The 20343-nt window shown below is 35.9% G+C and overlaps 1 protein-coding gene, 1 long non-coding RNA gene and 1 pseudogene across 2 annotated transcripts; 1 reads left to right on the plus strand and 2 right to left on the minus strand.

Moving 5' to 3' along the window:
- Positions 1-2949: 2949 nt before the first annotated feature.
- LOC133866237 (receptor-like serine/threonine-protein kinase At2g45590) lies at positions 2950-3387 on the minus strand. The gene has a single exon (XM_062302773.1). It carries the CDS (start codon positions 3385-3387, stop codon positions 2950-2952), a length of 438 nt encoding a protein of 145 aa, XP_062158757.1.
- A 7995-nt stretch (positions 3388-11382) lies between these two features.
- LOC133866681 (ankyrin repeat-containing protein BDA1-like) lies at positions 11383-13542 on the minus strand (annotated as a pseudogene).
- Positions 13543-16826: 3284 nt separating this feature from the next.
- Positions 16827-19975, plus strand: LOC133865321 (uncharacterized). The gene is made up of 2 exons (XR_009899692.1): positions 16827-17246; positions 19696-19975. It is a non-coding gene; the product is annotated as an uncharacterized LOC133865321 (long non-coding RNA).
- Positions 19976-20343: the final 368 nt, after the last annotated feature.

Consider the following 20343-nt stretch of genomic DNA (forward strand, 5'->3'; position numbering starts at 1 on the left):
GAGTCCTTGTCCAATATGGTCCAACTATGTTTGCTGGAAATAATTGGATTGATGAGTTAATTAGACATTTGGAAGAGTATTGCCGATGACCATTCCTTACGAGAGTCCTTATCCAATATGGTCCAACGACTATGTATTCTGGAAATAATTGACTTTACTTTCACTGAAAATATGTTCTTCTCGAGGGTTAATTAGAAGAGTTTTTGGTATGGTGATGTACACCCCTTAATCAACACTTTCTTTGATTTCTACAAAATAATAAACATAAGCAAAGGAACTTGCTATGAGTGTTGGCTAGATTCTACTCCGATGCTTAAGTCAGTTTCTAGAAAACAACTTATATGAAGCGTAAAGCACAAAAATTCATCTATTGATACATGATGGTTCTCGCCAATTTACAAGCTTTCACTGCTGTTCAGGATTGGGTGGGAGCTGATTTCAAGATTTTCAGAATTAGAGCTAATATCGAGATTTAGAGCTTCCCACGATGTTCCAGTCATCTCGGAATTGATTCATTCCCGAACTTCATCCCAACATATCGGGATGTGATATCATATTAGTTGAGATCTTCTGAGGAGGGATCCGGCTTCCATGCGGTAGTTTAAATTACCGCATGGGTACTGTAGTGGAAAACGGTACCGTTTTCCACTTAAAAAAAATTTGCAAAATTTTTAATAAATTTAAAAATTATAAAAATAATAATTAAAACAAAAAATATAAACACCTAAAAAAATAAAGGGGTGGCCGGCCACCCCATTATTGGCCAAGGGGGTGGCTAGAGCCACGCCCTTGGCCGATCTGGGGTGGAAGAACCACCCTAGTCGGCTTTAGGGGTGGTCAGGCCACCCCCAAAAAGCCCAAAAACAAAAAAACAAAAAAAAAAACAAAAAAGGTTACGGGTTTGGGGTGGCCAGACCACCTCCAAAGGCCTTGAGCCACCCCCAGATCGGCCGTATGGGGTGGTCGAAACCACCCCCAGGCCCTTGCGGGTGGTCCGGCCACCCCTAAAAGGCCTAGAAACCAAAAACAAAAACAAAAAAAAAAAAGGGTTTGGGTTTTAGGGGTGGCTAGTGGCCGGATCACCCCCTAAGGCCTTCAGCCACCCCCAGATCGGCCGTATGGGGTGGTCAAAACCACCCCCAGGCCCTTGGGGGTGGTCCGGCCACCCCTAAAAGGTCTAGAAACCAAAAAAAAAAAAAAAAGTTTGGATTTTGGGGGTGGTCGGATCACCCCCAAAGGCCTTGGGGGTGGCTCGGCCACCCCAAGATCAGCCGTACGAGGTGGTCGAAACCATCCCCTGGCCCTTGGGGGTGGTCCGGCCACCCCCCAAACCCCTAACTTTTTTTTTGTTTTGTTTTTTGGCCTTTTGGGGGTGGCCGGACCACCCCCAAAGCCGACTAGGGTGGTTTGTCCACCCCAGATCAGCCAAGGGGGTGGCTCCAACCACCCCCTTGGGCAACGCCGGTCACCCCTTTAGTTTTTTTAGGTTTTTATATTTTTTGTTTTTAATTTTTATTATTTTTATTATTTTTAAATTTATTAAAAATTTTGCAAATTTTTTTAGTGGAAAACGGTATCGTTTTCCACTACAGCACCCATGTGGTAGTTTTAAACTACCGCATGGAAGCCGGATCCTCTGTAGAGTACCTATCTCTTGGATAACGTGATGCGTATATTTTTTCCGGCATTCTTGGGATTTGACATTCCCAAGATACTCTCCATAAGCACCATTGGTGATTGCATTTTGATGGGCTTTGGTTTATTGCCTTTACGAGCCTGTGTCTTCATGGGCTTATATAGGTTCGATAAGCCCATTTCTTGGTGGTTGTAGGAATATTTCTTGACAAAGAGCATCTTTGGTAATGCGGAATAGATTCCGAAATGAAATAACTAACCATATAAAATATGCTTTTTTTTGTTTAGTTTCACACCGGTCTTTAGAATAACCATTCTCATGAAAATGAGTATTCCACTAATAATTCAATGACATAAATTTTGTAAGGATGAAAATGCATGTACCAGTAGCTTTCAGACTAATCAATCCGGTAGTATGAACAATTTTTGAAGCAATACCACAATGTGGTGGTTCACTTTTCTTTTTCTTATAATCAACCTGACAGAGATTGACTCATAAAATGAAATTATTCTCAAGCCACTTGTTTGATTATCTGAGTCTAAACCCACAACTGGACTAATATATGTGTAAAAGAGTCTTACCGAAGGATGTAAAATTCTATCAAGAATGTATGGATCCCTTTGAATCAATGTGATCAAGGTGCTCCCACACCCATTCCACGAGGCTTGATAGAGTCATGCAGCAATATTCAGATTCTCATCCATCCTTCATTTGTGAAGGTGAAGATTGAAGAAAATTCATCAAGAACTTTATAGACTTACTAGAGTCACGTGGGTTACTTACAACTTGATTTGGTTATGAAGTCAAGACTCCCATTTATTTGGTCGTAACAGAGTAAAAGCAAATGTTTTCAGTGCATCTGGACCGATCACATTTGTACCTCTACCTATCGGACGGTTCAGAAAAAGGAGTATTGAACGTACGAAGGTAGTCACGGTACCATGTAAACTGCGAAAGGTGGACACGACCTTTTTATTTTTTATTTTTATTTTTATTTTTTTAATGAATACACTTCCTTTTGATTTGATAGCAGCAGAGTAATAGCATTCCCAACAAACTCTTTACATTTTAGTCAAAAAATTTACTTTTGTTATTTTATCTATCACTTTTAAAAAGCTTCCTACATCAAATTGTCTAAATATTCTCTATTTTAACTAAATATTATTTTTTATTGGTGTTGAGAGCAACCACTTTAACAACCCATCGTTCTCTGCCGAGCTCGAGGATGGAATCCACCCAATCTTGGGCCTCTCCTTCTTTATCTTACTTCCAATCCAGTCCATCATGTAGTCCTTCAATTCACTCACCCAGACTTAGACCCACCTCCATTGTCCTATTTCTACCACCAATCCCTCCTCGAACCCCCATTTTTTCGTACCATTTCTGATCAAATCCTTGCCGGTATCCATGCTCAACTTATGGAAGCACCCGTCCGATGCGCTCGCCTTGTTGACCCCAACTTCCGGCGACACTACCATATTCTCTGGCGACGCCTTCGAATCCAAGATTCTCACCACGTAGCCCTCTGGGGACTGATCAGCAACCACCCCAGCACCACCCTCATCAAACCCAATGGTCATGCTCTCCGTCTCCTCCAAAATCAACCCGTTGTCCTCTCCACACTCGACCACATCCTCCCTCTTCTCCATGAGATTCTCTGTCTTCAACCTCGCCAAGCCAAAATCCCTAATCTTGGCCTTGAAATCAACGTTGAGCAAAATATTACTAGGCTTGACATCATCGTGGATCATCGGCGGGTCACAGAAAAGGAAAAGGAAAACAAAAGGGGTGCCAAGGAAGAGAGTGAAGAAGCGGGAGAAGGAAAAAAAAAATGGTGTAAAGGATTTTGGGGTCAAATTTGGAGAGGGTTTCTAACTTAAAATATTTTGAGGAAAAAGAAAAGAGCTTACTGTATGGAACCAATTTTGGTTGTTCTCTAAAGTTTGATGAAACTTCTGAATTTGGTAAGGTTACACGTCCAGACGCGTGTGGCTTGTCGCATGCTTATGTGGCAACGCACGTCCGGAAGGGTTAGTGATCCATCCAGATGGGGACCCCATAAGTTTTATATTGATGCTCAAACCCTAGCCGCCGCATCTCATTTGCTTCCACTCGATTTTTTCGTACTTTTTGTCTTCTAGTGCGTTTTTCTTGCGGGTTTTTGCATTATCTCAACTTATGTTGTCCATTTGAGCATATTTCTCTCCATTCCAAGTACTTTTTCAAGTTGTCTTTATTCTTTTCAGTGTTTTGTTAATTATTAGCATATTGAATCTTTGTGGAATTTGTTTGAGATAAATATTGCTTATTTGAGATATCTGTTGTGTTGGGATTATATCTGTTGGCATTCTTTTGGACTGTATTGGGTAATTTGCTAGTTATAATTTTGGAAAAGTCCATTTTACTGTCGTTATAATGCTGAATTTTTTTAACAAGAACCTAATATTTTCGAGAATATTTTTGCATATCTTGTTGGTTATTTTATTGCAGAATCGTGTTTGATGGTAGTCCTCAGCGCAGAGTCTGACAGAGGACAAAAGAAGATTTGGTAGCCCTCAAAGCCAAAATTATGAACAGGCCCATCATTGCAGAATGGAATGTTGTTCGAGCAGATATTATGGTGGCTCCACTAGATAGTATTCATGAGATTATTCAGACATATCACTAGGCTATCTTCACAATTGCGCCTGCGTTGTACTTACCAAACTGGTTCGAGAGTTTTATGCTCATCTCGAGGTAGTTCAGGATGATGACTGCGGGATAGTTCTTCAGTCCTCCTTTGCAAGGCATGTTATCACTGCTGATCCTCAGATCATTATTCAGTTCATTGGGGTGCCTGTGCTCCAAATATCTGCTAGCCCATGCAATGAGGTAGTATTGCCTCATTCTCTATATGATCTCAGAGAATTTTTCTATACTATCCCTCAGGGTGAAGAGCATGCCACTACCATCAGGATCAATACCTTTTCTGCCCCGCACCGCATGCTTGCGAAGATCATCCAGCACAATCTCTGGCCTATTACTAGGCGCAGTGATCTCATTCTGAAGAGGGCACAATTTGTCTTTGCCATTTGCTTGCGCTTGCCCTTCTGCTTATGCATGCATGTTTTGGGAGAGATACTAAAGGCTCATGATGAGAATAATACCAGTCTCCCCTTTGACTGCTTAGTTAATCAGATCATTTTGCAGTCAAGCATCAGTGTAGCTGTAGAGTCAAAGATGAAGATCCAGAATCCCATTAGCAAACAGACGCTGATGAAGTCTAATGTCCAGCTAAGGCGAGACGATCAAGATGATGATCCACAGCCCCCTCTTATTCATGTAGTAGTACCTGATATGGCATCCTCCTCTCAGACTGCTCTGCCACCTCCATAGTAGGATACCGGTTATGCTCAGATTTTTGAGGCTTTGGCATCGCTACATGGGGTATGAGCTCTATGCAGCAGGCGATTTCATCATTGTAGCAGGACTTTACTTCTATGCAGCAGGAGGTTCACTCTATTAACCTCAGCGTGGAGCAGAGCCAGTGAGATATCTAGGAGTGTCTCAAGTACCATCATCCATCCAGCAGTAATGATGAGGATGATACACCTATGGCTGAGGCGGCTTGATTTATTTTCTTTGTGCTTGGTTTTTATTTATTTTGAGACAATTTATCTTTCCTTTTATAGATAATTTGTTAAACATTATAACTCTTGGTTAATTATTACTCTGTTCACCCTTGTCCTACTAAGACATTTAGAGGGAGTAATTGTTTTGTGGTTTTTCTTATTACTCTATTTTACCCTTTGTCATTTTGTGATACAAAGGGAGAATATTTTTTTTTGTTTTTGACCGGGATTGTATTTTTAAACCGGCAAGTGTTTTTGTCTCAAAATGGCCAAAGGGGGAATTTGTTGGTTTGTAATTGGCTACATTCTATTGGACAAAATCACTTCTATGTAATGATGCTTATGATACATGAATATTATTTTTATTCAGAGTCTACACTTCAGTTTTGAGCTTCAATAAGGCTATGAAGAATTCAAAACAGTTAGTTCAATTTCTTTGCATCCGTCCTTACGACATGATATTCCACTCGGATTGGACGTTCAACTCTTTAAGCATCATTCGTTTGGACAACGAGAACTTTCCATTCGGACCTTCCTGTGTGTCGAGAAGTTTCAAATTGTTCTTGCATCCGTTCGAACGTCTCAGTAACACGTCCGGACGTCATTCAGTGTTCGACCAGCTATGAAATTTCTTTCCAAAACACAGATATAGGAAGACAACTGCAACCGTCCGGACGAAGTATGTCTACCGCCTAACCGGCGCCTAAGAAAACCTAATCAAACGCGATTTAGGTCTTCTGAAGCCTAGAGGCTCCTAAGCATGTAGATTGTAAGAATTCGGTAGTAAATTCCATAGAGCTTAGAGAGAACATTGTAAGAGTTATTGTGCTAATCTGATCACTCTCAAAGCTGTTGCCAAGTGCTGTTGCCAAGTGCTGTTGCTATACTGAACTGAAGTCTATCTTATAGGTTGACCATAAGGTAAATGATTCCATTGAAGACCCCTTCAAGTAGGAGACATGATTGGGAGATGTTCGTGTTGGGTTACACGTAAGAGTGCTAAATACGATCGCTGCATCGGGTATGTGAGTGTTACTATCTATGTACTAGCTTTATCTTTTGAATAGTGGATATCCTGGATTTGGCTGGCCCGGAGTGGATATCTGTCTCTTTATTTTTCACATTGTGATATTTTGTTGCACACTATTGCACACACTTGTTAAAATTAGAAGTCCAATAATTTTTATTATGTGTATGGAAATCCAATTGAAATAGCTATTTAGAGAAATATGGATTGAAGATGATAGATTGATGATAGAAAATACTAGATAAACTTGTATTGAAATTGTACGAGCAGATTCAAGATTGCTCAATCTTCAGGTAATCTCAACTAACAACTTTAGACATAATTCTTTTTCTTCTTTTCTTCTCTACTGGTTGGGTTCTTCTTTAAATCCAATCGATTTCTAACATAATATTGCCAACTGATCTTCTAGAGCCTTCTACTATTGTCATATCATCACTTGTTTTCTTCTTATCTGCACCCTACTTAACTCTTTATCTTGCTTACAATGAAGCCCAATATCTTAACAATATTACAAAGTAAAAGGCTCAATTAAACCAATTTATTTACAAAAAAGCCTATTAAATAAAAGGCACACTAACTTAATTAACTCATTAAAGGCTCACTATATTGATAGCTGTTACAGGCACAAAGAGAAGCTTACCAACAAATTTTCAAACTGATGTGGAGCTTTATATGAGGCTCCACATCAGTTTAATGCAAAAATAGTCAAATAAATAAATAAGTAAATACATAGGACAAAAATGCCCTTCTCATTCCTATTGAATCCAAACACCGCCGGAAATCCAACACACCAGTCAACCACGACCTCGACTAGCCCAGTGGAAGCCCGACCAATAGATCCGACTGGCGAGGATGAAGTAAGGGAACGTCGGCAATAGGGGTGAGTTTCCAATCGGAACTGGGTTCGGGAATGACGATCGATTCTCGACCGGATCTGGGTTCGAGAAGGTCAGATCTTTGGCCGCTGGTGAGATCCGGCCAGATCTGGAGAGCGTGGGTATCCCGACAAGAGATCCGGCCGGATCTCAGATCTGGCTGAGCATAGGTTTCGGCCGTATCTCAGATTCGGCCGGATTTTTCAAACCCACGCCGACCAAGCGTGGGTTTTCGGCCGGATCCGGTCAAAGATCCGGCTGACCGATGAGAGGGGAGAGAGAGAGTGACTGCGCTGGAGAGAGGGAGCATGGCCGACGAGAGAGGAGAGTGCTGGAGAGATATTTCGGACCGGTGAAGGGAAGGGCATTTTCGTCTTTGTATAAAATGCCATGTCAATTTGTAAACTTCTCTTTGTAAAAGTGTAAGTACCTCTAGCATTTTCTCACTATATTATATCCCCTACAATATGGCCCTAATTTAAGAGGAGAAGTCACCCAATCTAATAGAAGTGAGGTTTTTTCAACAAGGATGCAAAAAAGCCTCATAAAATTTTCAAAATGATAATGTTAATAGTAGCTACAAGTTACAAATCGATTCTTTTACTTATGCAAATTCTGGAAGGAGCGATGAAACGAAATTCCACACATCAAGCTCTATTCACGATGTCATCTTGCCAGAGAAGCTGATCAAACTGCGAAAACTAATTGTGTCTGACAAGCCTGGTTATCAGGTTGAAAAGTTGTAATTAGTTCATTTCTCAGTCAGCATTCAATTTAGATGGTTGCCTTACATACCAACAAGCTAGTTCAACACTCAGACAAAATTGGGGCCAACGAATCTCAATTCAAATCGCAAGACTTTAAAAACCCACCATCAACGGTACAATATTTTTCAAAACTCTTAAGAGTGATCAGCATGGTTTGCTGATGTCGCCCATGATCTCTATCATCACAAAACTTAATATGAACTGCAAAGTGGATGGAAATGACAATTTGAGCAGGCCCGTTTAAAATTAGCCCTTTATTTTTTCTACACGTGTTGTAGTATAAACTATAACACTGAAGTTAGATCTCTTGAAAATTACAACAACCACATAGATAAACAGCAACAATGTTAAAGATCAAGTATTACGAAATGGAAGATTAACAAGATATTATTTATCAAATCTGCAATCCTCAATCTTCGAATCTGCAATCCTCAATCATATGAAGCAATGCTAGCTTCCTGAAATTATACAAGTCCCAAATCGATTCTAATTCGATATAATGAGATCGTACGTGTCACTGCATAACATTTCCAAAGAAGAATTGATCATTAATAGTGAGAAGCAACACCAAACAAAAGGGACAAGCATCACGCACTCATTAATTAGTTATTTTCTTTAGTTGAGTTTGCAATCCGAAATTACTGTCCAAGTAGGTGTCTAGTAGTTTATCTAGTTATGGGAGTCTAGTCATTATAAGTATTCGAATATTATCTAATATCTGGTAGTAATTAATTGTTAATCTTATGCTCCGTTTGTTTCGGTGTAAAATGATTTTCGTTGTAAAATAGTTTCAGGGAAGTCATTTTTCAGAAAAATATTTTTCGTCAAAATCATTTTTTGGTGTTTGGCGCGTACGGAAAATTACAAATATTTTTTATATTTTCATTTAAAAAAATTAAATTTTATTCACAAAATAAAAAATATTAATATAAAATAATATAAAAATAATTTTTGTATATTCGGCATATACTTCCGGCAAAAGTTGCCGGAATCCGGCCATTTTTGCCAGATTCCGGCGATCTTTGCCGGAATCAGGCACAAAACGGCTGGATCCCGGCCAATTGACCGGAAGCCGGCCGTCCTAGCTAGTTTGGCCGGAGATTCGGCCAGAACAGCCAGATCCGGCCAGATGCCAGGGGTCTGGCCGTTCTAGCCAAATCCAGGCCAGATCCGGCCAGATGGCCGGTGATTCGGCGTTTTGGCTGGTGATCCAGCATTCTGGCTAGATGCGGCCTCTCTGACCAGTATCCCGGCCAGACGGCCGGATCCGTCCAGGATTCCGACCAGAAGGCTGGATCTCCGGCGTTCTAGCCGGATCCGGCGAGATAGCCGGAGATCTGGCTGCTCAGGCCAGATTCCGACCAGTCTGGCCGGAATCTGGCATGGTATCCCCGGAATCCGGTGACATCTGCTGGACGTCGCCGGATTCTGGCTTAATTTGTCCAATTCCGGCAGCGACTGGGAGTCAGAATCTAACTTGTCGAAATTAGGCAATTGTCAACTGCTTAAACATAAAGGTCGACTGCGTTGTTTAAAAGAGAGTCGACTGCATCTACCATCTACAAAAAAATGATTTACGCTTTTAAAAAGCATTAATCATTTTTCGAAATTTATTAAGCATTTTTTGTCAAACAGAAATCATTTTCCGGTTGACCATTATTTTCGCCCCTACCAAACACCAGAAAATACCGAAATCATTTTCCAGAAATTATTTTACGCCGAAACAAACGGAGCATTAATATCAAGTAGGAGTCTTAACTGTAATTGTTATGGGACTTTTATTTCCAAACGTGTATAAATGAATGCAAGATAAATAAAGAAATATCGTCAAATACTTTTCTAAAATTACAGGTCTTGTTTAGTAAGTAATTGGGTTGGAGAATATTTGTGTATTGTAAAGTAAAAAGTGATTAATGTGATATGAAATTTGAGAATGTTTTATAGAAAAGTAAAAAAATTTTGTTTTGTAGTGGATTTTTTTATTTGAGTAATAATAAAAAATTATTAATGTGATATAAAAAAGTGTAAAAAAGTTAAAATGTTTTTTATTTGATATTTTTAAAAGAAGTGAAAAGAAATAGAGAGAGAATGAAAATAGTTTGTCAAACTAGCCCACAAGTTGCTTTATTAGGAGGCCCAACTTCCTTGAAGTCAACATTTTCTTAATTTATCTAGTGACTGCCCACAAGGTCAACTCTATATTTGGTGAGGCCTTAAGAGAATATTTTAGATGAGGCATTTTTGTATTATTTAGATATTAAATAAATTTTTTATTTAAAATTTAAAATTATTTTTTTTTTTTTTTTTGCCCTTTTGAGATTTAACGTCATTTTGTTAGTAAGAAAATTGCCTCTACAGATTCATTATAATATTCATCAATTTCTTATTCTTTTATTTTTAAATGTTTTTTCATATCTAATGCATATTTCTAGTAAAAATTTATAATTAAAAATATTTATAAATAAGAAAGTTATGTAATAGAATAATTGAACATGATTCAACCTAGGCTCACCTTATAACACTCTTAACCTGCACAAGAAAAGAATAAATTTTTTTAATAATTAGTAATGAGTGGCTAATTATACAAATTGATTAGTATTTTTCTCATATGCTTAATATAATTTATTAATTTTTATTGGAAAAAAACATAATAATATTTTATAAAAAATAATATGGCTTTTTTTTTTTTTTTTTTGAATTTACGATTGGGCTGTTTGACTTGCAATAGCAATAACGTAGAAACAAAACATTAAAAAATAAAATAAATAAATAAAGCAAAGAAAACCACTTTTTGAAGTGAAGCGTAAAAAATATAAAACGATGCAGAGTTGGACTAGCAGTCAAGCAGGCGAACTTTGTAGATGTGGTCATGCGCCTCCTACTCCGGTAGCACAAAATTACTGCAGTAATTTTGGTAATTCGCTGGAGTGAATGTTCAAAGAATAAGTTTTCCTTTAAATAAAAAATAAAAAATTTGTGCTCCTAGCTTATTATAGTTGTTATTTTTTGTTGGAGTTCTAGATCCTCCGATCCCAACGAGAGAGATAACGCAATTTTTTTTTTTTTTTTTTTTTAAGAAAATCGTTTTATTCCTAGCATGACGGTTGATTTTTCTAATTGAGAGTTCCGGAGTTTATCAAATAGAATCTTAGCGATAATTCACTTTCTTTTTTTTTTTTTCCTGTACTGTAATATAATTGGCCCCCCCACTTTTCTTTCTTTCTTTCTTTCTTTCTTTCTTTCTTTTTTTTTTTTTTTTTTTTTTTTAACAAACCTATCTCTCTTCTTTTTTTTCTTTTTTTTGGGTGGGAGGTGGGGCCTTAGGCAACCACCCAAGTCGCCTAGTATAAGAGCAAGATAAATACTTATAAAGCACTTAAAAAAAAACTCATAGCTTTTCAATGTGTGACAAAGAAAAATTGAAAAAATAGATAAAATTAAAGTTGAAATATTCAAAGAGACAAGATAGTTCCAAATTCTATAAGCCATGCTTTATTCATCGTTAAATCACTAATTTATGCATGACATCACCCAATTATAATCCTAATAGAATCCAAGGACAACTAATGAACGTAGCACTAAACCTAAATATTACAATGAGTTACCCAAACCTTATCCCTACGTTCTTTCTTATCAATGGCTAGCTTGATAGGATTTTTATTCTAAAATATCTAATTGAATTTCCGATCATGACAGTTTCCCTCTTAGACATTAGCCGGATCTTCTGCTGGATCCCTTGTTGAATTGCATATGAAAGCGCACAACTTCTTCATTGTCCAATAGAGTAGTCGAATTTTGTGAATCAACTTCTTCACAATCCATGAGAGTAGGCGAATTATGTGAATCATACAAACAATCCCAATCACTCCAATATAAATACAGAATATTGTAGTGTTCCATGAGCCATTAACTTTTTCTAAAATATGCACCGGGGTCACCAAAACCACTGCACTTGAATAGGTCAACACCATGGACGTGATTGAGATATTCATGGCTAACATCAAGAGCCAAATAAAGGACCTGCTCCTAAGAGGAAATCCAATAATGACCAGAAGTATGACGCACAAAGATCCAGAGAAAGATGTGGAATTGTAATATAAGAACCGTAGGTAGGCATCACTATTGGAATAAGATAAAACTGCTTTGCCGGCTTCACATATATTACCTTGTGTACAGTAGGAACCTTATGTGGAGTTAGATGTGTTTTGTTGCCAAACGCCACCTGGTGGGCTGATTCCAGCTTGGAAAGTCATGGTTGCAATCACAGTGGCCACTATCATCAATGTGCCACGTGTTTCCTCTATCCAATTTCCTTGTTGCTTCCAGTGTTTACTTAATGACAAACGAACGGACTCCCACCATCTCCAAAACCTTAATTGAGCTCTTTGTGCTCCATCAACACCTGTACCACTCGGTGCCAATGGTATGAAAGAATTAAGATCCGTCGATCTTTTGACACCAGCTTCCTTTAGAATGTTTTGGATTTCAAAACATTTTAAATCTCTTAGACATGCGTTGCATGCCTCTAAGACATCTAAAGGTGTGAAACCAATCATATTCACGGCATTCGCCTCTCTTTTTATTTTTGGTATTGAAAGTAAGTATTTTATGGTCTGCACAAACACAACAATTTATTGTGTCATGCATCCAACAACATCATAAACTTTAAAAGCACTTCCACAAAAACAAAACCAAATAAATTTAATTCAACCACATTGAATGATCTTTCTTAGTTATTTACTACTTTACCTTCTTGCATGATGTTTAGAAGAACCGCATGAAACATCGTGATTCTTCCATTTTTTTCACTTATTCTATGAGAATATATATATATATATCTTTTTCCAATTTAATCTTTTTGTCATACTTTATGAAGACAAACAAACTTACGAAAAAAGGAATGAAAAACAAGTAGTAAATCTTAAATAATTTCATAAGTGTGGATAGCCATAGAAGTTGTTGACGCACCTTCACTTGCTTGAGCATCACGGCTAAATGCAATACGGAGTTGCCATCACGGTCTTTGGAGTTGAGGAATAATTCATCACCATTAGCTGATTCCACTAACAATTTGAGAGCATCGAATTGATTATATTGAAGACACAAGTGCAATACACTATCTCCATTGAGATTCATCAAGATGGACTCTCGTCGAGCATTAATCAACTCTTCTATGATCTCTGTTCGTCCTCTCTTTGAGGCTAAGTGGAGAGGAATTCTCTCATCTTGATCACGAGCTAAGCAAACATCTGTATTTGCTTGCAACAATGCTTTTACTATTTCGGTGTTGCCCTCAGCAGAAGCCAAGTGAAGAGGGGTTCGTCCCAGCGAATCGACCTCTTTCGTAAGTGTAGGTTTCTTGCTGATAAGAACTTCACTAAATTCAAGATGACTAAGTAAAGCTGTTATGTGTAAGGGAGTTTCACTGAAAGATGTCAATGAAACTCTATAAAGGATGTGTGGATCCCTTTGGATCAATGAGTTCAAGGTGCTCACACACCCATTCCGTGAGGCTTCATAGAGTGCATCCATATTCTCTTTTTCCATCCTTCCCTTGTGAAGGTGAGAATTGAAGAAATTTCAACAAGAACGCCCTCGAAGGGTTTGTTTGAGAACCCCCTTTTGTGGTGCTTTTTGTTTGAATTTTTGTGGTATAGCTTTTTAGAATTTTCCACGCGTTTTACGCGTTTCGCTTAGAAAATATAACTTATGGTGCATGTGGAAAAGAAAACAAAGGCTAAACACGTAGGTTTTTTACAGCTAATTTCCGAAGGTTTTTACCGCCCTGGCAGGATATTGAAATAAACAAAATAGGCAATCATTCAGACATTCACTGCGCGTGACATGCATTCTTATTTGAAAGAACTTTGTCCTTTGAGGGGTGCTACACATGCATCCCTCGTCGCCCTCTCATCCTCCATTTTCATTAAATAAATTGATTTTAATAAAAAAGTAGTCTCTCATGTTACATCAGAGACTACTTTTTCATTAAAATCAATTTGTTTAATGAAAAAGGGGGCATGAAGGGGGATGAAGGGATGTTTTTTAGCATTTCTCTTGTCCTTTTGTTCGGTAAGAATAGGAGAATTAGTAATGTTTGTTAAAAGTGATATATGTAATATAAAGTAAATATAATTTATATATAAAGGTAAAAAAAAATTTATATTATAGTAAATTTTTGTATTTAAATAATAATAAAAATTTATTGATCTGATATAAAGTTTGAATGTTTTGAAGTTAACTGTTTTTTAGATAAGTAAAGAGGAGAAGGGAAAATTTGTTTTCTCTTGCCAAACAAGACCTTTAATATTCGGTTTTAAAATAACCTTCTAAATTTTTCAAATGTATTAATATGACTCAGAAATTTATCACAGTGTGTCAAAAAAGTCTGTACCCAATAGATAGTTCAATCGACTAGAGATCAAACCTCATAAAACAGAGTTATGTAGTTCGAATCGCCCTCCCTTTTGTATGGAGATGTTAAAAAAAAAGTCAAAAAGTTACTTTTATTGAAATATTTTTATAATATTCAGATTCTCTTTAACTTTTTTTTTATTATTATTTTAAAAAAACAGTAAACTAAATTATTTTGTTTTTTTTTTTTTAAAAAAAAAAAAGAAGCAAAAAAATAAATGCAAAATCAATCCAGTTAACCTAAATTATAAATCGCTCACTGTGAAATAAAAAATAATTTAAAGGCCTTTAAAGTAGGTAAAAAATAATAATTTAATCATTGTAGTCAAATTTTGTCAAAATACGTGATAAATGCTGTTAGTGTCAACATTGATACCAATAAAATAATGACATTTGTCACTCTTACTAAAAAAATTTAATTAAAAAAATTATTTTTTTTTAAAAAAAAAATAAAATTTTAATTTCTTTAACTTCTTAGTTTTATATTAATAGTTTTTTTTTTTTAAAAAAAAAAAACAATTTCTTTAATTTTTTTTTAAATAGTTTTTTTGTTCATTTTTTATTTTAAATTTTAAGAAAATAATGATATTGTAGGAATATTTCGTCAAAAAATGGTATTTTTCGCACATTTTAATAGTTTGATAAGTTACATTACTGCACTTGTAAATTTAGAGACTATTCTAAAATCGGCTATCAGTTCAAGGTTTTTTTTAAATATATATATATATATATATATATATATATATATATATATATATATATATATATATATATATATATATATATATATATATATATATATTTTCCCTTCCTATGCAAGCTATTTATCTCTTTCCAATATAAGATTGGGGTGTTACAATTTTGTTGGTGGCTTAGCCACTTCCAAATCAAACAGGGGTGGTTGTGGCGCCCTTAAAAATCGCTCGGAAGTGGTTTGGGTATGGCTGATCCACCCCTGGACACTTGGAAGTGGTCCGGCCACTACCCCTAAACACTTTTTCTTTTCTTTTTTAATTATTATTATTATTAATCTTTTTTTTATTTGGTTTCTTTGTAATTTATTATTTATTTGAGTTGGGTTGAATTTTTTTGAATCGGTTAAAAATGGTTTGAGAAACGTGTTGAATAAAACCCGTTTATAAATTCAGATTTTTAAAAAACCAGCCAAACATGTTTTTAAAAGATAATAAAATATAATAAAAAAAAATGGTTACCCAAATATGCCCTTAAATTTTTGGTAAAAGAAAATTGAAGAAAATTATTTTTGAAGTTAATAAAAGATTTTTATTTTTTAAAAAGAGAAAAAGGAAAAAGAGAATGTCAAACTGCTCAGAGCACTAGAAACAATTTCTTTAACATTCTTTCCCTTTCATAAATTAAAAAAAAAAAAAAATAAAACTCCTAAAAAATCTCTTGGAACAAATTCTCTTATTGTTCTCGAAACTAAAGAAACATCAAGGAAATAAAAAATTGAACCTTAAATTTAGGAAAACAAAAGTAATTTTCTTAACATTATTTTAATATAAGAAAAATGATTTTTCTTTCCTCTAAATATTATTTGAAACAATATTTAAATAATTTTTCTTTCATTTTCTTTTTACCCTAGCATTTTATTTAAAGAATATTTAAATGGTATAAAAAAAGGTTAAGGAAATCTATTAGTTTATTTTAATGGAGAAGTAAAAAAGTAATTTATTTATTTGCATTAAAAAAAGCATATAAAAAAAAAAAAAAAAAAAAAGCTATCGCTTGCTAGATAAAGATAATTCTCTCGATCTCAAATGCAATAATAGTGTATATTATTTTATTTTATTTAAACTTTTTAAAAGATGTGTCAATATTGATATCATATACATCGTTAGATGCATTAATTTTAAATCAAGACTAAAAAATAAATAATATCAAATTCATTTAAAATGAAGAAGATCCTATACCTTAGTAGTGTTATTGCTCTCTTTAGCAATGCTAATGTTTTCCTCATCAATAAATAAGGAGAGCTTGACATTATGAAATTACACCAATGTATTAGATTAGAGATATGATATGCTTATGACCTTTGTACAACGTTGATATAATTTCAACAATTTTTTTAAAAGAAGAAAATTAATTATCGGATATATATCACCTCTATGTAAAAAAGTAAATAGAATAATTAATTTGAAAAAAAGTCGTACAAAAATTATATAAATATATCGTATCTCGGTAGATTAATGGGTGGTACCTAACTATTGATTAGACAATGTGGAATGGGGGCGAGAAGTCATGGGAGCGTGACGTGGGTGAGAGGTGTGATGGGACTTTTAAAATTGCTATTTGGGTGGGCTCTAGCTATTGATTAGATAATATGTATTGGGGGGCGAAAAGTCGTCGGAGCGTGACATGGGCGAGAGGGGGAATGGGACTTAAGAAGAAGTGAGTAGACTTTTAAAATTAATGAATGCCCGGAGTAGTGATAGGCAGGGGCCATCTTGCCGGCCCCTGCCCGGCCCTTTCCTACGTGGAAAGGGCCATTTCAGTTTTAATATTTTTTTTTTAAAAAAAAAAAAAAATTAAAAATTTCAAAATTTGAAACTAAAACCAGCAGTACCCCTATTTTCTCATTTTTGTTCCCACCAAGCTTCCCCCCAAATTTTCCCTCCCTCTCTCCATCCACCCATTTTCTTCCCACTTTCGTTCTCCATCTTCGGCCACCGTCGTTCTCCATCTTCGGCCAACGTTCGTTCTCCGTCGTTCTTCCAGTTCCGGCCGTCTTCCAGTTCCGGCGACCATTTTCGCATGAGCCCGCCACCATAGTTCTCCATCTCCAGCATTCTTCTGTCGCCGGCCGTCTTTCATCTCCGACAGAGCGACCGCCGACGAGGTCCCCCAGTTCCGGCGACCCATTTCCGGCCCAGATTTCCCCCATTTCTGGCTTCGGTACCGATCTCCCCCATTTATTGGTTTTTTCAGTTGTTTTCAGATTTGCTTTTTTTAGTTCCTTGTTGTGATTTGTGGTTTTTTGCTGTTGGGTTTCTGGTTATAAAATTCCTTCTTACATGTTTGTTTATGTGGATTGTGAAATATTGTAAACCGAAAAACTCCCATGGAACATGATGTTTCAGAATGGGATGTTGATGCTGGGTTTGGGTCAATCTCTGAATGGGTATTGGTTCTTGCTGCCTGATTGGATATTGTTTGATTGTTTGTGGTTTTTTGATTGTTTGGGGGTAATGTAACCGAAGCTCCTTAGAGGAGATGTTGAAATCCTTGAAGCATGTGAGTACCCGATTTGTTGGAAATTGTTTGTGGTTTTTTGATTGTTTGATGGTCTTTCCATCTAGTATGCTGGAAGTTCACAAGAAAGTTGCATAAGGAATTAATTTTAATTTTCCATAAAGAATTAAAAAAAAAAAAAAAAAAAAGGAGGAGGAAAAGAGGTGGGTGATGCGTGTAATTGAATTTGAATCAGGTGAGCTGCACCCATTAGCCCAACAAAGCATTAATTTAAGGATATGGTATTGTATGCAAGTCATGCAATCACTGATGTTAACAAAAATAGGATGCTAATTTTTTAATGAATGTTCCAGCTGGGAGGAGGAGGAAATATCATGATGATGTAACTGTAATTGTGATCATCCTTGGAACAAACCAGCGCACCCCAAAGGCATCAATTTGCATATTAGTTTTTAAGAATGCCATCTTCCATCTTGCAGTAATGTACGTCTGGTGATTTCTGCCTGATAGGTGTAATCCTCAAACTGTATATATGTAATGTGAGAAACACTTTTATTCTTGTTATGTACAAAAGTTTATTATTACCACATTCTTGTATGACACTCACAAATTGCACGGCTGCCCTTTTCTGTATGCAAGGCCAGCATTGTTTTCATTGTGGTGAGAAACTTGCAAAGGTGGTTCATAAATTTGATTGAATCTGGTCAAGTGTTCCCATATGGAGAAATAACTTCTATTAGACTAACTAAAGCAAAGTGTGGAATTTAGGTGCTTTTTTTTTTTTTTTTTTTTTTCTAAGAATCTCTTTTTCTCCCTAATGAATGGTTGAACAATCAGAATCTCCAGCATGCCTTTTCACATCAATATAATAATCCTACCTGTTTCTTCTAAAGCCATATTTTTAGCTTCTTGGCCCTTAGGCTTGTGACAATGGAGCTACTGTTGGCAATAGCTTTTATTTTTGTTTAAGCTTTTTGTTCCTCATGTGGGTGGTTTTCACAAGATTTCTAGTCCACTAGCATATAGATGCACTTGGTGCAATTTTATTTTTTATTTTTTATTTTTTTAATGAGAAACAGGACAGCCTTTTACCCAATTGGCCAATTTTATAGTCGATGCACCAGTAGGATCGCCCATGAATCAAATTTGGAACTCCAAAATGGGTGGCTTGAATAAGTAAATAAATAAATAGATTCCTGCAGCACAGAAAAAAGAAAATGGTCGACAGGTTCTTTTTATGTTTTTCAGAATGTCAAATAATTTGGATCATTTGGGTTGACCATACTAACCCAAAGGAATCAAAATATAATATCCAAATGGCATGAAGAGGAATGGAACAAGTCATGTGGTAATAGAAGCACTCTTTTCTGTCTTTGTATATATATATCCTGAATAGAGCTCTCTTTTTGTTTTTTTTCTTATTAATTTTCCATCTAGTATGCTGGATGCTCAGATTCAAATCTTAGTTGTGCTGGTTCAGTAGGTTGTTGAAGTGCAGATTGGACAATTTTTTTTTCCCTTGATAAAGTTTTACTTTGATATTGATTTTAAAGAGTGCATGAAATCCTAATTTTGATTTTGATATTGATTTTTTTGTCCAATGATCTAATATTGTGATTGAACCTAATCAAGGATCTAATTTGATGAGTTTATTATGATTTTTGGGGTCATGGTGCATCACGAATTCATGATAGAGGTGGGAGATTGAGAATGTTAGCATTCTGCATGTGGGTCTGATTTGGGTTTTTTGAATGAATGAATGTTGGTTTATCAAAACTCTATTTGGTTGCACCAAAGTTTTCAACAGAAATTGAGTAGAGAACCATTAATTTGATAGATATAAAGCAATTTTTTTCCTAGATTTCTAAAGCTTTGTAATTTTTTTTCTTGATTAATTGAATGTAGTAGAGAAAAAACTGGTTAATATGAAATGTTGTTTAAGCTGAAAGACGGTTTTCGAGTTTGTTATGTTATTTGGGTTTAAGAGACACGTGAAGATGGATAGATTTAGTCGAACATGTTTCTTGGTTTTCAATAAATGATCCTGTTCCTTGATGTTTAATGATTTATTTGGTGGGTTAAATTTGTGTTTCTGTTGGTGTGAATACCTAAACTAAATTTCTAATTCATAACTTTGTGTTGCATTTCGTAGGGGGATTGTGGCGACAATGAAGATGATGTTGGAGTCTGATATTTGCAAAATTTTCTACCGAGCTTGTCAAAGCGTTTGCTTGCAAAAGTGGTTCCTTTTTTTTTTTTTTTTTTTTTTTTTTTTTCAGATCCACCGAGTAGCAATGCCATTCAAATTTGGATACAAATGCACACAAACTGTTAACGGCCCATTTGAATAAACAACACTTATGCATAGTTGTGGATATGTTTTAACATGGCAAACATGATAACAAAGGTTCATCTTAATATGGGCTTTTCAACTTCATGTATATACGAGTAGAATTCTAGTACAAGAAATGGAACAATCGAACTCAAAAGACCATTTCCTTTCAGTTGCACCTCTGCATCAACTATAGCCCGAATAATTACCACTGCCAGAGAAGGAAAATGAAAAGGCCTGCAAGGATTTTTAATTGGATGGTTTGGCTATTCAAATTTCTGTGATCAATTTTATTCTGTGATGAAGGTATGTTGACCATGCTCAACTTCTTGCTCTGTAGAATTGGTAATTAACTTAGGATTAAAATTGCAATAATGCGGTAAAGAACAGAGAAAAACTGACCGAAGTTGACCAAGACAAATGAACATGTCATGGTGGAAAATAAAATCTTGTCCCAACCATCAGCAA

Source organism: Alnus glutinosa, chromosome 4 (genome assembly GCF_958979055.1).
Source record: "Alnus glutinosa chromosome 4, dhAlnGlut1.1, whole genome shotgun sequence".
NCBI classification, from domain to species: domain Eukaryota; kingdom Viridiplantae; phylum Streptophyta; class Magnoliopsida; order Fagales; family Betulaceae; genus Alnus; species Alnus glutinosa.

Excerpts from the sequence above, each read along its gene's own strand:
- LOC133866237 (XM_062302773.1), bottom strand. The coding sequence starts at position 3,387 with ATGATCCACGATGATGTCAAGCCTAGTAATATTTTGCTCAACGTTGAT.